Genomic DNA, 16,003 nt, shown 5'->3' with positions numbered 1-16,003 from the left:
TTTAGGTCGCTGACTCCAGACTGGAGACTGCCCCTCTGCCGCGGTGCCTGGTGGGACGCGAGGCCTGACCTTGCTGCCTAGCAGCCTCTGCCGCGCAACCCAGCTTTATCCGTGTCCCTCGACCCTGGCACGTTAGCCAATGAGCACAGCAGACTGATTATGTCACCAGGGTCGGGCCCCTGTGCCTGTCGAAGCCAATCAGAATGCCGCAAGGGCCAAAGCCGGCCAATTATTATGGCAACTTCCCCGCCGGGCAAAGTCGAAAGAGGGGGTGCCTCCTGAAGAGGGGCGGAGACGACGAGTCAGTGGGCGTTGCAAAGTGCTCAACACGAACCAATGGTAGGGGAGCACCGGAACCCGCGGCGTCGCGAACCAATAGGCATGTGTTGCACGAGTCAATGAGAAGGGCGGGGAAGTGCGCTTCGACCTACTTGCGAATGGAAGCCAGTAAAAAAGGACGTTCCAAAGAAGTGGGTGGGGCTTCCACCCATGGCTCCAATAGCAGGGCCAGGCTCTTAAGATAGTAGGTGGAACCTAGGGCAAGTTGAACCAATAGGCTACGTGGGGCGGGGCGATGGTGGCGGCGGCGGCGGTAGTGGGTTCGGTTGCGAGTGGCACACGGGGTGGGAGCGGAGCCCAGGCCGGGAACAGGCGCTGCTGCTAGTGAGAACCGGGGCCGGGAGCAGGGCGGGGGTTGGCTGGGGACTGGGCCCGTCGCGCGCGGGCCCTGACCTCCGCCCTCTGACCTTTTCCCTCGCAGGCGACCATGGGGAACGTGTTGGCCGCTAGCTCGCCTCCCGCAGGGCCGCCGCCGCCGCCTGCGCCCGCCCTCGTGGGGCTGCCGCCGCCTCCGCCCTCTCCTCCGGGCTTCACGCTGCCACCGCTCGGGGGCGGCCTCAGCGCTGGGGCTGGCTCGGGTAGGGGTTCAGAACGGACCCCTGGGACTGCGGCCGCGAGTGCCGCAGGCACCGCGGACGATGGGGCCTGCGGCTGCCTGCCTAACCCGGGCACGTTCGAGGAGTGCCACCGGAAGTGCAAGGGTGAGGGGCGAGGGACCTGGTGGGGTGTGATGGCCCGTACCTCGGGGGAAGGGGGAGCGCATTGAGGCAACCTTGGGAATTGGCACGGACCTTTGGGATTATTTAACAGAGCATAAGGAGTTGCCGTTGGGATCGAATGGTGGAATGTTGGACTTGGGGCTTTGAACGATGGGATCAAATGGTGGAACCTGGTGATGGAATGGCATAGGGTAGAGAAAAAAAGCCTTAGGGACCTCAGGATCCCAGGGATCAGCCAAGCCAGCCTCCTCCTGTGATCGGCCAAGAAACTGAGGCCCAAGGTCACATTGTCAGCAAGGGTCTAGTCGGGGTGGAACCCAGGGCTTCTGGATCCTGCTTGGAGTAATTGTGATAGCAGAAGTGTTGGAGATTTTTTGAGCAATGTTCCAGCATTCTGTATATGTCAACTCGTTAAGTTTTTGCAGTGTTTCCACGTGGTGCATGTCATTTTACAGATGACAAGTTTGACATAGATTAAGTGACTTAGCTGAAAGCACTGAGTAGTAAGTGCTGGGACTTGGACGCAGGCAGAGGCCCTGGTCTTGACCCCATCCATTAGGCTATACTACTATTTTACTTGTCAGATGCTTTGTGGGACGTTCTGCTGTGGTTCTTTGGAGAAGGGAGGGCTAGGATGAGAGCTGGGTGTGTGTGTGGAGTGTGACAGCATTTCTCTTCCTCAGAGCTGTTTCCTATTCAAATGGAAGGTGTCAAGCTCACAGTTAACAAAGGGTTGAGTAACCATTTCCAGGTGAGCCTTCCTGCCTCTCCAGGTCATCCCAGCCATCCCCCTGCATCAGCATGTACAACTCCTTTACGCTTCCCTAAAGGTCTGGGCTCCTTGGTACTGGGGAAGACTCAGAGACACAGTGCCAGGCCGACTTGTCAGAGGGGGCCAATGGTAGTGTTTAGGGACACAGAATATAGAGGTACCCCTGCCCCCATAACATCCGGGCAGAAGTGAAGTGTGTCAGTGTGCACCCCCACCCCCAGCAAGTTCTTTCTCTTGAGTCTGTAATCTAGTCAGGCCACATCTCCAAGTCTTTGCTCCCAGACAAGCATCCCCCAACCCAGGCTGGAGGGGAGCTGTGTTGGAGGTGGGTTCAGCTGGGTCTGTTGGGGGGTGGCCTACAGCCTCATCCCCACAGCATCCCCCCTCTTCTCTCAGGTGAACCACACAGTAGCCCTCAGCACAATCGGGGAGTCCAACTACCACTTCGGGGTCACATATGTGGGGACAAAGCAGCTGAGTCCCACAGAGGTGAGCTTCCTCTTGTCATTTCATTCATTGTAGCGTTCTTCTAACAGATACGTAGGCAGACACCAGAAGGCTTTGTCAGTGGGAAGCCAGAGCTGCTGAGTGTGTTGTGAGGGGGGGGCTGTGTCTCCAAGGTACATTGGAACGTGGGTCGTTCCTTCATCCTGAACCCCTGCCCCCTGCTCTGCCCAGTCCTGTGCCGGGTGAGGCTTTGAATGCCAAACTAGGCATTTGACTTTCTCTAGGGGGCACTAGAGAGCCATGGAAAGATTTGAACTAGGGGAGAAAATCTGGTCAGATTGATGCTTTAGAAATGTCCCTCGGGCTGCCCTGCAGAGGCTAGGTTAGGGAAGAGGGCAAAATTGGAGGCCTGGAAGGAGGCTGGGGCAGGACACATGTGGTTGGGAGACTGAATTAGTTGTTTTCATTCAGTAAATTTACTTATTCAACAAGGCTTCATTGTACCCCCATTTCTGTGCTGGGGACATAGCAGTGACTGAAACAGCTATGGCACTCACAGTCTAGTGGAGAGAGGGAACAGGTTTGTTCCCAGAGGGTGACAGTCCAGGGGGTGGGCAGAAATGAAATGGGGTGGGGGGGGCAACGGCTATGGAAACCCAGAGGGGAGCCTTATTCAGCCTAGGTAGTCAGGGAGGGCTTCCTGGAAGGGGTGAACCTCAATCTGAAGCTTTCTGATTCTAAGCTGCTCACCTGGGCCCGTCACTTATGCACTTCTGTAATGCTAGGCCTCTGACCTCTAACCTCTTACCTTGCCTTATCCTCTGCCTCATAGGCGTTCCCCGTGTTGGTGGGTGACATGGACAATAGTGGCAGCCTCAATGCTCAGGTCATTCATCAGCTGGGCCCCGGCCTCAGGTCCAAGATGGCCATCCAGGTGAGTAGGGTCAAGTCAGCTGCTCACCTAGCTGCCCTCAGCACCAGGCTGCCCTCACGCTTCCCTTCCTTTGCCATAGACACAGCAATCGAAGTTCGTGAACTGGCAGGTGGATGGGGAGTACCGGGGTTCTGACTTCACAGCAGCCATCACCCTGGGGAACCCAGATGTCCTGGTGGGTTCAGGTAAGAGGCCCAGGGCTTGGGGGGCAGTCAAATTCCAGTCCCGGCTTTACCAGCAAGTGCGTCCCCTTCTCTGGACCTCCTTTCTACCACCTGAGAAGTGGGCCCAGGCAGAAGGGGTTCTGAAACATCAGGCAGCATAGCATCGTGGGTAAGAGAGCAGATTCAGACCCCGGCTCTGCTGCTGATGTAATTGCGATTATAGGTAGGCTCTAGCACCCCTGTGGGCATATGTTTTCTCACCTGTAAAATTGGGCTGCCTCGCAGGGTCATTGTGTAGGTCATGTAAATTCATGTGTGTGAAATGTTGGAAGGAAGTCAGGCATGTAGTACTGGATCTTGAGGAAACGAGCTGCTCTTGGTATTATTCGTGGGGCTCCGGTGTCGTTTGAGGGCACAGAGCAGATCCCAGGGCAGCAGGTCCCACGTGCAGTTGGGAAGGAGACGGGTACCCTGAGCTATGGAGGCTGACGAGGAATATTCCTGTTCGGGTTGGCTGGGGGCAGGAACCGTTGGACTTCCGTCTGTATTTCTAGTCTCTGCAATGAGTATTTATTGGTCACGTATTTATATATTCTAGGCACAGGGGATAAGGTGATGAACAAAGCGTTAAGTCTGCCCTCTGGGAGCGCTCTTTTGAGTAGAGACAGACACAAGTAAAGCAGTACATAAAGAAATTTTCGTCAGGTGTTGGGGGCTGTACAGAAAGATTAAGGTCTCAGGAGGGTTGGGTGGAGTCCTCGGAGAATGCCCATTACATAGATGACATGTGAACAAAGACTGAGGGCAGGAGGGAGGGTGCCAGGCAGATATATGGGAAAGGAGCTTTTTAGCCAAAGGAAACAGCAAGTGCAAAGGCCCTGAGGCAGGACTCTTTATTGGACCATCAAAGAGAAGAGTGGCTGTAATGGATGAAGAAGGAGGATGAGCGTGAGTACTAGAAGCCAGAGGAGTCAGGGGGCCAGATTACAGAAGGCTTTGTGGAAGTTTGGCCTTTAATCTGAATGTGTTAGGAGCCACCGGAGGCACTGGAGAGGGCCTGGATCTGACTTGGCTTCTCACGGGATCCCTTACGCTGACATGCGAAGCACAGGCTACAAAGGGACCGACCGCAGGGGCAGTGGAGGGATAAGTGGTCGGATCTGGGTGTACTCTGAAGGTGGAGCTGATGGAATCGGCTAATGGATTGGATATGGGAAATAAAAGAGGAATGCAGGTGCCTCCTGAGTTTTGGGCTCAAACAGCTAGAAGAATAGAGTTGGTGGTTCCCACGTTTGCTCTGTCATAGAGATCAGTGAGTACTGAGTGTGTTTATGAAGCCAGAAAGCCAGAAGCTTTGGGAGTGCCCAGGGAGAGCTCCTCCTTCTGCCTGTCAGAGGCTAAGGAGCGTTCTCTGAGGAGGTATCGCCTTTGAGCTTCCAAAGGAAGAGGAGCTACCCTGGCAGGAGGAGGCAGTAGCTGGAAAGGAGTGGGGAGAGGGGCATGTCATATAACCCAGGAGGCAGGGAAGCTGGGCATGAGAGGTCTCCTAGGAGCAGCTTTGTCCGTGGGGGTCCCAGGAGGAATGAGGGGCCTTGGGCAGGAAGAAACATTTTCTGTCCTCTCCTGACCTCTGATGGCATCGCCCCTCTGCTCACACCCTCAGTGCAGTTGGACCATGTAAGTTTTTATGACACTTCTTGGAATTGCTGCTTCTGCCCCAGGACCTTTACACATACTGTTCCTATTGCTTAGAATTCTTCTCTGGTTTCAACATGGGTGAATGAGTCTCAGGGCACACGTCACCCTCAGGAAAAGACCTTCTGTAACTAGTATGCACATTTGTGGTATCACCACACCCATCCCATGGTTTTTGTATCACTTCCCTCTGAGATTGTCTCACTCTTTACTGCCTGTCTGTCTCCTGCACTGGGACGTCAGCTCTTTCAGGCCAGTGACTTGCCTGCTTACCACTGTGTGCCCAGCGCCTGGAACCTTGCGGGGGCCAAGATAGGTGCTCAGAAAATACTGAGCAAAGCAGTGAGAGGTGTAATGGCACGTCCCCTCTTTTCCCTCAGCCCTTTGTCAGGCCCCAGACATGTCACATGCATCTGCTCCTTCATTCAGTTAGTAAAGGCATGGGGGAGGGGGGGGCAGTAAGGAAAACGGCTCTTGGATCCTCTCACCAGCCCTGTGGGATGGGTGCTGCCCCTGTCCCCATCTTTTTGAGGCCCAGAGGGAAAATGCTTCCCGAAGGACCAAGTGAGTCGGATTCCAGAGTCCCGTGTTCTTCTCTGTGGTACTGGGCACCCCCACCCCGCCTTCACGCTCCCCAGCTTCGTCCTTTTGTGCTCCCCAGACACTAATAAAAACGGCCTCCTGGGCCAGGTCACTGCCAAGCACACGAGTGACTTACTGTCGACAGCTTCGACGCAGGACCCTTGCAACTGCTCCCTCTACCCCTCAGTTTCTTCATCTGTCACAGGGGCGCAGTAGCAGTGACCGCCTCTCGCGGGAGGGTTCCGGGGGAGCACATGTTCGGCACTGAGTCCCAGGTCACGTGTGTAGTTGGAGCTCACTCTGTTGCATCTCCGCGCCGCCCCACGATGGGCAGCGGTGTCCGTTTTTATGGCTCCCGCTTCACAGATGCGTGAACTGGGGCTCAGGGCAAAATCCGTGGCCTGGGATGACCCAGCGAGGAAGCAGAGGAGCTGGAATTCGAACCGCGGCCTAAATCAAGAGCCCGTGCTCTTACCTGGTTCCCTCCCATGGCCTCAGCCCCTCTGGAGCCTCTGCTTTAGTCCGAGCACCTGGTGTGCACCAGCCCAGGGCAGAGCGGTGCTGGGACGCAGAAGGGACCATGACAGCCCCTTCTGCCCCCACAGGAGCCCTGGGCTGGAGGGAAAGACGTTCGCCCCGTGGCTTCATTGCTGTTACGGGAAATCCTATTCGGGAAACATCCAGGCTGCCATGAGAACTTACAGCAAGGTGGGGCGGCTGTCTCACCAGGAGTGACCGAGACTCCTCTCAAATGGCTGTGTCTAGTCCGAGGCGGGGTGAAGAGGGGCGACACTCAGGCAAGGGCGGAGCAAAGGAGCGCGTGGCGTGGCATTTCGTGGGGGATGGAGTACAGGAAGAGGCCCTGTGGGTGGCTAGGGCTGAGAACCGCCTTCCCTTCAGGTGCTGCCCGACCTACACGCCCACCCAGGTATCTGCTGTTCCTGCCCCAGGTGACTTCCCCAAGGAATCCTGGTGTGGCCCCAGCCAAGCAAGGGAAAGGCCTGAGGGTGGCAGCCACAAACAGCCCCCGCTCAGCATGTTTGGGAGGCGGATTGGCCCTTCGCCCAAGGCCTGCTCTCTGCTCTCGCAGACTTATGACCCACTTTCTCTCCTCGTGGAGTTTGGCTTCCCGGGAACCTCACGGGCGGCGCGCCCCTGATCCTGCAGAATGAAGGGCCCCGGATGAGAGCTGCTGGTCTCAACAAAGTCCCCGCGCAGGGAGCTCACGTGCCCGGGTCTGGCTAAGAGCTGGGAGAGAAGCTAGAGATGCGGGAATGCGGGAAGGCGTGAGAAGTCGGAGAACAAGGCCCGTGAGGAGGTGCATCCTGGGTAGCATGTTGTTCAGCTCTGGGAGGAAGAGCATCCTGGGCCACAGCGACCACGGGCCAGGGGATATGTGCTTGGGGAACAGAGAAAAGGTGCAGCCTGGGAACGAGCCAGATTCCACGGGGCGCGTGGGGACGGAGAGAGACTTCAGCAGTGGGGACCTCACTCACACTTGAGTTCCCACCGACTCCATGCTGTATTCTCGTGGGTGACAAAAATTGCTTACAGAGCGGAGGATGGGGGCAGGATGACTGCCCAAGTCCCATGGGGATGGTGTCTAATCCCGCAGCATGCCAGAGGGAAGCAGCCAAACCCACGAGATACTTAAGTGCAGACACTTAGCTGGAGTAAGCCGAGGGAAGGGAACACCGGGCAGTGGGGACTGTGTGCACAGGCTGGAGGGCAGAGAACTCCGTGCGCTCACGCGGCCTTGATGCACGTGTGGCCGGCTGTGCTGCGGGAATCCAGGAAGTGGCTCTGTTTGGAAGCTGGGGCTGGGCCGTGTGGGGCCTTGCGGGGCCTTGCGGGGCCTTGCGGCTGTGTTGTGAGGAGCCGGAATCCGGATGCTGGGGAACCACCAGAGGTTCTGAGCAGAGGGCCAGCAGGGTTGAGTTTGTGCTTTAGCAGGAATCCTGTGTAAGTTGCTGGAGAGGGTGAGGCTGGGGGGAGCAAGAGGCAGGGCAGGCCCAGGAGATCAGAGAAAAGGTTGGGGAGATGTTCAGGGGCCTCCCAACCCTCAGTCCCAGCAGTTGGCAGAGCTGAGAGGCCAATGAGTTTAAGTCCCTTTGTCACTCTATAGACAGTCACTACTTCTTCAGGCCCAAGTTCCACTCGATTGCATGAGTAGTGATTCTGGCCAGAGGTGTGCTGGTCCCGGTTTAACAGCGGCCCGAGGGCTCACCTGTGTCATCTGCTTGTTGGAAGAGAAATGTGCACAGCGGCTCGCACAAGCCCAGAGCAGCCAGCTCCAGCCCACCCGGGGCTCGCCACCGGGGCCTGGCCCTGAGCCTCTCTCAGCCCCACTGGGCGGGCCCCCGTTCCTGCCTGCTCCCTCAGCCAGTCTGAGTCTGTGTCTGGTTTTCTTGGAGAAGCAGCATTGTTTCTCCTGATCCACCCTGTCCCCCCTGCTTGTCCCTGCCTTCCCTTTTCTGGGGTCTTTCTCTTTCTTGATGGGTCACAGTCGTGGTGGGTTTCTCTCCAGAGAACCTTACATTCCCCCTTCTGTAGGTGTGTTTTGTTGTCTGTTTCCCTGTCACTCCCTCTTTGTCTCCCACGCTGTCTTCCCCGCCTGTAAGATCGCGCTGTGGTGACTATCCTCCTGGGCTCCAAGGACAGGCACGTGTGAGGCTCAGCCTCTGGCTTTAGGAATTCAGCCCCACGATGGAGTCATCTGTTAGCAAACACTCAGGGGGACCCCCAGGTGTCCCTGCTGCCAAGGAATGAAGGATTGGTCCTGGCCATCACTGAGCCCTGGGCACGCTTTGTACGCTGTGCCCACATCCCTCCTCTAGGCTCCCTTAAGAGAATTGACACCAGTGGCCCGCGGTGGCTCTGCCGGCGAGTGGCGGGGCTGCAGCTTGAACCCATGCCATCTGGCACCTGGAGGTGTGCTGTCCCTGACCCTCCCCTCCTGCCTCTTGCAGCGGCAGAGTAGTTCACACATTTTGTGACCATGGTGAGTGACTGAACTCCCTTGGCCTCCTCTGTAAGTGGTGGCCATTGAGTGCCAGCTGCACAGGGTTGTGTGGATCAGAGGAGGTCCCACGGGGCTGGGAGGCTGGCCTCACAGCCCTGTGAACTCCCCATGGAGAGGCGGGTGTGGGAGGCCTGGGGGTAGGCCCTGAGCCTCCGGCAGGGGCCAGCCTTCCAGGCTGCCTGGAGCAGGAGTCTGGCCTAGCACCCTGGCCAGGCAGAAACTGGCCACCGAGCACAGGTAACACCCTGCCATCTCGCCCGCAGGGATCCTCGTGGCCCACTACCTCCAGAGTATCACACCGTGTCTGGCCCTGGGCGGAGAGCTGGTCTACCACCGGCGGCCTGGGGAGGAGGGCACTGTCATGTCTCTAGCTGGGAAATACACATGTGAGCCTGGGGCCCCAGGGTAGGAGCAGGGGCCTGGGCTCCCGGGTCTGAGGGAGGAGGGGCTGGGGGCCTGACGGGGGTGGGGCCTGGGCTCCTGGGTCTGAGGGAGGGGGAAACCTGGGTTTCCAGGTCCCCTTGGTAACCTACCTCCACCCCCAACCCTGCGCTCTCACAGTGAACAACTGGTTGGCGACAGTAACGTTGGGCCAGGCGGGCATGCACGCCACGTACTACCACAAAGCCAGCGACCAGGTGAGCGGGCCCAGACGCTGGCTGTGAGGGCGCACTTCCAGGCGGGGTTGCCCGGGGCTTGTGTGCCCAGGAGTTCCGTCTGGAAAGGTGACTCTGTGTTGCCCTCTGGCCCCTCCAGCTGCAGGTAGGCGTGGAGTTTGAGGCCAGCACGAGGATGCAGGACACGAGTGTCTCCTTCGGGTACCAGCTGGACCTGCCCAAGGCCAACCTCCTCTTCAAAGGTACAGGCCTCAGGCTCCGCACCTGGGAAACAGGCTGAGGGGTGACTGCACTCTGAGCGGGTGTAGGCCAAAGGAGACGGCGGAGGGCAGCGTGCCGGGGCTCTTGGGGGCCCCCAGACTACTGGGGTCCTGGGCCCTCCCCACCCCAGCCGGCCGGCCTTTTCTTTCTGTAAGTGGAAGGTGACTGGGAGCACAGCTGCTCGCCCTCAGCTCATGTTTAGTGGAGACGAGGCTCCTGGAGGCTGCGCAGTCGCTGCCAGGCCCAGTCGCCTCCCTGGCTGACTGCCCCTTGTCCTCGAGTCCAGTCTCGAGTCTTGTCAGACGTCTGTGGTTCTCAGGTTTGGGGCGTGTGAAAACCACTCCCGAAGGCCACTTTGGTCAGCTTAGGGCAAGGCTTCTACTGTCAGTGAAAAGGCCCAGGGATCTTTTCACCTCTGAGGCCTCAGCCCTTGCCCTTCAGTCAGCCTGGTGCAGGGGCTGGGTTGGGTGGGGTTCCAGCTCTGCTCCCATGTGGGGACAGCTCTGGGCAAGTGCGCGTCTGTCAGGCTCTGGCAAACGAGCCCAGGAGGACAGTTCAGTCTTCAGCAGATACTGAGCACCCACTATGCCCAGCCTTGAGCCCAGGGTGCTGGTGATCACAGGGATCACACTCGGCAGGACAGACTCGCCCCCAGAGAATGAGGGCCTGGGTGGACAGGACCGGAATAGTGGGGTCCACGGGTGGCAGAGGGTGTCCCAGAGGGGACAGCTCACTGAGCCGAGAGCCAAACAGAAATGAGCTGGTTGCTCTTAGGGCTGAAGAACTTGGGGTGCAGGAAGAGGTTTCTGGAGACAGCATGGTCAGAGGTCTGGAAGCTGGCAGTCTGGCTGGGGGTGTCCGAGGTGGCCTGGAGCACATGCAACCCCACAGACGGGGAGGGAGGTCGGCACATGGCCCTCAGCACAGCTGTCTGCCCGCAGGCTCTGTGGACAGCAACTGGATCGTGGGTGCCACGATGGAGAAGAAGCTCCCGCCCCTGCCCCTGACGCTGGCCCTCGGGGCCTTCCTGAACCACCGGAAGAACAAGTTCCAGTGCGGTTTTGGCCTCACCATCGGTTGAGCCCCTCCTGGCCCCTGCCTCCCACGCCCTCCCTCCTTCAGATCCCCCCTCCCCCTCCCCCTGGCACGGAGGGGAGACCTAAGCCCCCCTTATTCTCCCTTCCCTCCCTCCTTGGGGGTCAGGAGGAACAGCAGAAAGGAGGGGACCCATCACCCCAGCAGCTGAGGGGGGAATTCTGGAACCGCGGCCCTTCAGGATTCAGAGCACCAGGGGCACTGTGTGTGCCCAGGGGCCTGGGGGCCCAGGACAGGTTCCGGAAGCGAGGGGCACGCCGGGTTCTGAGCACCAGGGGCAGAGGTGGCCAGACAACCTCAGGGAGGTGTTGGGGCATTGCCACCCCCCAGAGGGCCCTGGGCCCAGCCCCAAGGGGGCAGCAAGAAGAGGAGCTTCCCTATCCCTGGTCTGCCCCCACCCTCTTTCCCATCCACTCCTCGATTTAAATCATGTTTATAAGTTATGGAAGAACCAGGACATTTTACAGAAAAAAAAAAACCCAACAACAAAAAATACACATGAAAAAAACCGAATGGGAGGCCTGGTTTTCCCGTCTACCCCTTTGTTCATTCCGTCCAGCCCGGTCTCCCCACAGTGGCCAGTAGGGGGTGCCGCAGGGCTGGAGCTCGGAAGGGGGACAGGGAAGGGGAGTCAGTCCTGGCTGCTGCCTGGGGCGCAACCTGGAGCGGGGAAGGGCCTGGCTCAAGACCACACAGCCTCCCTGTGACTCCCGCCCTCCCTGGAACTTCGCAGGCCAGGGGGGTGTGGTCTTGTGTCGGCTCGGCTCGGCCAGGCCGGGGTGTTGGAACTTATTTCTAATAGAGGTCAGAGCTTCCTATTAGAAGGATACCTTGAGGAGTTTTACAGTCACTGGCAGGGGCGAATGGCCTGATTTTAGGACTCCTGGGCCAGGGGGATGGGCTGGAGTCTGACTGGTTGGGATGGAGGGGTGGAGGCTAGGTCACCTGTGTGTCTTATCTCGTGCTGGGGGCGGGGGGACCAGTTGGCCCACCAAGGGCTCAGGTAAACACACCGTGGACTCCTCCAAATGGGAACTGAAACCCTGTCTGCCACCCACACACGTACCCAGGGTCTGGGGAGCAAGGCTGCTGGGCAGAAAGGATCCCTTATTACCTAGAGAAGCCCAACACCCGCTCCCTGGCGGCACCTTCTGAAACCAAAGCAAAAAAGCAAACAGGCCTGGCTGATGTTGAGGCCTCCTTCCCGGGACCAGGCATTTGGCCTCCCCTGACCCCATGGAATCCAATCCCAGCTGTGCCAGCTCCTCCTGTGTGGCCTCCGCCATCCACCTTGACTCTGAACCTGGTGAAACAGCAGCTGGATCCAATTAACAGCGGCTGGGAGGTGACTGATAGAGCGCTCATTATGGCTAATCATGGCAGTCAAATTTCATACGGGACCCACTGGGTGCCAAGGATGTTCTCAGTACTTCATACATAGGGTACAGCAGATTGTCAATAACATTTTGTCTGTTATTTCCTTACACTATTGATGAGATGTCATGGGAACTTAACTTTATATATATTAGTCCCTGGTAAAATGCTTCATTCAGCTTTTGCTGCAGTTCCAAAAACCATCTATTGACAAGGTTAGGTTAGGACTTACTGGAGCTTCTTGCATCACTGAATGATGGTGCAAGGTCAGCTATTTCCCTGGTTTTGTGGACCAGGAAACTGGATGTTCAGAGAGGCTTGGTCATTTGTCCAAGGTCGCACAGCCGACAACTGACAGAGCCTGGATCCAGGCTGGGCAGTTTGGTTCTGGCGTCTCCAGTTCTAGCCAGGCAGCACAAACACTCCAAGCGCTGTGGAAGGCACCGTATTCGGGGAACTCCTGGAATTCACAACGCTCGAGCTGGATTTTCAATTCACAGACGCGGACAGGGGCTCAGAGAGGCGCTCATCTGTGCCCAAGGTCACAGCCAGAGAGGCAGCTAAGATTAAGACCCAGGTTTCACTCTCAAAGCCTAGGCTTTTAGCAGTTGCATTCCACTGTCCCCAACCCCTCCCATCTCATTTCTGCCATCAGTTCCTTCTCCCTCAGACCCAGGAATCCAAGCCCCAGCTCTGTCCGTCCGCTAACCCACGATTTCAGACCCCCCGCCTCCTCCCCAAATTGTATTCATCCAGTGGCTTGCCTGCGCCTTCCCCCCCCACGCCCAGCCCCCCAGAAGAGGAAGGCGCCTGAGTTACTGGGTGAGATGTCACCTCCCCTCATGGGGGCTGGGGGCGTTACAGGGCCTCCAAGTCCCACCTCCTTTCCCCTCCCGGCTGTGTGAAGGGGGAGAACAGCCCACCTCGTGACTGGGGGCTGGCTCAGCTCGACCTAGCCCCGGAGGAGTGGGCGGGGCAGGGGGAGCCCTATAATTGGAGGAGTCTGGGATCCCTGAGTCCTACTCGGCCAGAACGGAGGCAGGCAGAGGAGGTTGCCGAGGAGCCGGTGAGAAGCAAATCTGGGGGCACAGAGACCAGATCTGGTGCACTGTAGCTGTCAGGGGACCAGCTGGGGAGGAGGAGGAGACTGTCCTATGCCCGAGAGCAGGAGCTGGGGATGAGGCTGGAGGCTGGGACCTCGGGTGGGTTGGAGCACAGAGGCGTCCCGACTGGGCTAGAAGGGCTAGAGGTGAGTGTGGGGAGCAGCCGGACCTCTGAAAAACCAGATGAGCCATAGCAAGAGCCCACGAATTGGCACCCATTTACTGAGCAGCTACAAGGTGTCCTCTTCGCCCTCATATCTCCATTAACTGGAAGTTTGGCGGGGGTGGGGGGTGGCGGGGTAGCTAGAGCATTGACTCAAGGAAGACTTGAAATGAGGATTAAGTCGGCCCTGGGGGGCGTGGCTCACTAGGTGGGGCGGTGTCCTGCAAACGGAAAGGTCGCTGGTTCCATCCCCGTCAGGGCACGGTCTGGTTTGCGGGCTAGTCCCCTGGTTGGGGGCGTGCGAGAGGCAACCGGTCGATGTTCCGCTCCCTCTCTCCCTCCGTTCCCCTCTTTCTAAAAAATAGTTTTGGATTTTTTTAATAAATGAGAATTAAATTAGCTAATACGTGGAAGATGGCACTTAGTTGTGAAGTTGGAGCTTAGAATGCGGAGGTAGAGCGCAGAATGTGAGACTGGAATTTAGAACACCCAGCTGGGGCTCCCTTGGAACTCAGGGAGGAGGGGCGAGTGGAATTTGAACCCTGCGAGAGGGGGACGGAGTTTTGGCTGGAGGCCGACCTGGGGATGAGGAGATAGAAGACAATGAGGGAGTTAGACAATGGAGGGGCTGCTAGGTAAATGTTTGTGATGGGATTAGGATGATGCAGACGCGGGGCTAAAGTGAGGCTTTGAAGGCCTGGACCCAGTGGGTGGGGCTCTGGGTGGGAGGAGTCGCCACTGGCTATTGATCGACAGTTTCTCCCTCCCCCAGACTAACCTGCTCTGAAGATGAAGGTTCTGTGGGCTGCCTTGCTGGTCACACTCCTGGCAGGTATGGGGCGGGGCTTGCTCAGGTTCCCTGCCCCTCCCCCTCCCCTCCTCACCTATACCCTCTGACTCCTTCCATGCCTGTGTCCCTTCTTCTGCTGGTCTCGCTCCGCCTTGAGAAGAGGCCCAGGTCTGAGGCCTCTTCTGACATTCACTGGCTCTGAGCAGCCACGTTACTCTCTCTGGACCTCAATTTTCCCACCCTTAAAATGGGAGTTGCAACAGTTTTCTAACCCGTGCGGTCAGGCAGGTAGTGAGCACGACCTAAGTGTCAGCTCTGATGACCTCTGTTCTCCATCACCCCAGCATGAGCCCACACAGACCCTCAGTGGAGCGGGCTGGCCGTCCTTCCACCCCCTCCCTGCCCACCAGTGCTCTAAAGAAGCATACCCACTGTGTGCCTGGAGAGGGCAGAGGACCTTCACAGCCATGAACTTGCCCCATACAGGATGCCAGGCCAATGTGGAGGACGAGGTGAAGCTGGGGCAGGAGCCCGAGCGGTGGCAGGCCAACCAGCCCTGGGAGCAGGCGCTGGGCCGCGTCTGGGATTACCTGCGCTGGGTGCAGACGCTGTCTAACAAGGTGCAGGAAGAACTGCTTGGGAGCCAGGTCACCGAGGAACTGACGTGAGTATCCCCGCCCTGGCCCCCGGCCTTCCTGGTGGGCAGTTCCCTCTGGACCCTCAGCTTCGCCTGGTCTATTCATTTTTGCCTCCTCTTTCTATTTTGCGCTCCCGGCTTGAACACTCTGATTCTTTCTCAGCTCTTCCTGTCCCTGGCATGTACCTTTCTGTCTCCCGACGTCATTGCAACTCATCTGCTCATCTCTGCCCCTGTCCGTCTTGGTCTCCTCTTGGCCTCTCCCTCTTTGGGGTCTCTATGTCCCTGCCCCTCTCCCCCGCATCTTGCCCTGCGACACCACATCTTCGGCCCTTTTTCTATCTCCACGCACACCTCCCTCCTGCCCTCTCTGCCTGCAGGGTGTTGATGGAGGAGACCATGAGGGAGGTGAAAGCCTACAAGGAGGACCTGGAGAAGCAGCTGGGCCCCATGGCCCAGGAGACGCAGACCCGCCTGTCCAAGGAGCTGCAGGCAGCGCAGACCCGACTGCAGTCTGACCTGGAGGAAGTCCGCTCCCGCCTGACCCAGTACCGCAGCGACGCACAGGCCATGATGGGCCAGAACGCCGAAGATGTGCGGGCTCGCCTCGCCTCCCAGCTGCGCAAGTTGCGCAAGCGGCTGCTCCGCGACGCGGAAGACCTGCAGAAGCGCCTGGCTCTCTACCAAGCCGGGGCCCGCGAGGGCGCGGAGCGCGGGGTCAGCGCCATCCGCGAGCACCTCTTGCCGCTGATGGAGCAGGGCCACATTCGGGCCATCACCGCCAGCCAGCCGCTGCGGGAGCAGGCGGAGGCCTGGGGCCAGAAGCTGCGCGGAAGGCTGGAGACAGTGGGCAGCCAGGCCCGAGACCGCCTGGACGACGTGCGCGATCAGATCGAGCAGCTGCAGGCCAAGATGGAGGAGCAGGCCAACCAGATGCGCCTGCAGGCGGAGGCCTTCCAGGCCCGCCTCAAGACCTGGTTCGAGCCCCTGGTGCAAGACATGCAGCGCCAGTGGACGGGGCTGGTGGAAAAGGTGCAGTCGACCTTGGGCACCAGCTCCCCTGCTGTGCCCAAGGAAAATCAATGAGTGTCCCCCAGCCATGCGGCCGGGAGGACCCCAATCCTGCCGCCCCCTGCATCAACCAGCTTGCAGGGGCCCTGCCCCTGCCCCTGCCCCCACTGCCCCCCTGGTGGGCCCTGGTTTAATAAAGTTTCAGCAAGCTTCACAGCAGTGGCTGGACGTCTGAGTGTGATTTCTCACCGCCCCAGCCTCGGTTTCGCCTTCCCTAC

The 16,003-nt window shown here is 58.6% G+C and overlaps 2 protein-coding genes across 2 annotated transcripts; both read left to right on the top strand.

Moving 5' to 3' along the window:
* Positions 1–579: 579 nt before the first annotated feature.
* Positions 580–11,160, top strand: TOMM40 (translocase of outer mitochondrial membrane 40). Its single transcript, XM_090259825.1, has 10 exons — positions 580–663; positions 761–1,040; positions 1,742–1,809; positions 2,227–2,319; positions 3,110–3,211; positions 3,291–3,396; positions 8,938–9,060; positions 9,236–9,312; positions 9,431–9,533; positions 10,494–11,160. The coding sequence occupies exons 2-10, from the start codon at positions 767–769 to the stop codon at positions 10,631–10,633; spliced, it is 1,086 nt and encodes a 361-aa protein (XP_090115951.1). The 5' UTR covers positions 580–663; positions 761–766; the 3' UTR covers positions 10,634–11,160.
* A 1,845-nt stretch (positions 11,161–13,005) lies between these two features.
* On the top strand, positions 13,006–15,944 carry APOE (apolipoprotein E). Its single transcript, XM_090260106.1, has 4 exons — positions 13,006–13,087; positions 14,060–14,119; positions 14,564–14,741; positions 15,095–15,944. Exons 2-4 carry the CDS (start codon positions 14,077–14,079, stop codon positions 15,798–15,800), a joined length of 927 nt encoding a protein of 308 aa, XP_090116232.1. The 5' UTR covers positions 13,006–13,087; positions 14,060–14,076; the 3' UTR covers positions 15,801–15,944.
* Positions 15,945–16,003: the final 59 nt, after the last annotated feature.

The sequence above is a fragment of the Furipterus horrens genome, unplaced genomic scaffold, assembly GCF_987537825.1.
Source record: "Furipterus horrens unplaced genomic scaffold, mFurHor1.1.pri manual_scaffold_13, whole genome shotgun sequence".
NCBI lineage: Eukaryota > Metazoa > Chordata > Mammalia > Chiroptera > Furipteridae > Furipterus > Furipterus horrens.
The sequence above is the reverse complement of the archived record's forward strand: the minus strand, read 5'-3'. Positions and strand labels throughout refer to the sequence as shown.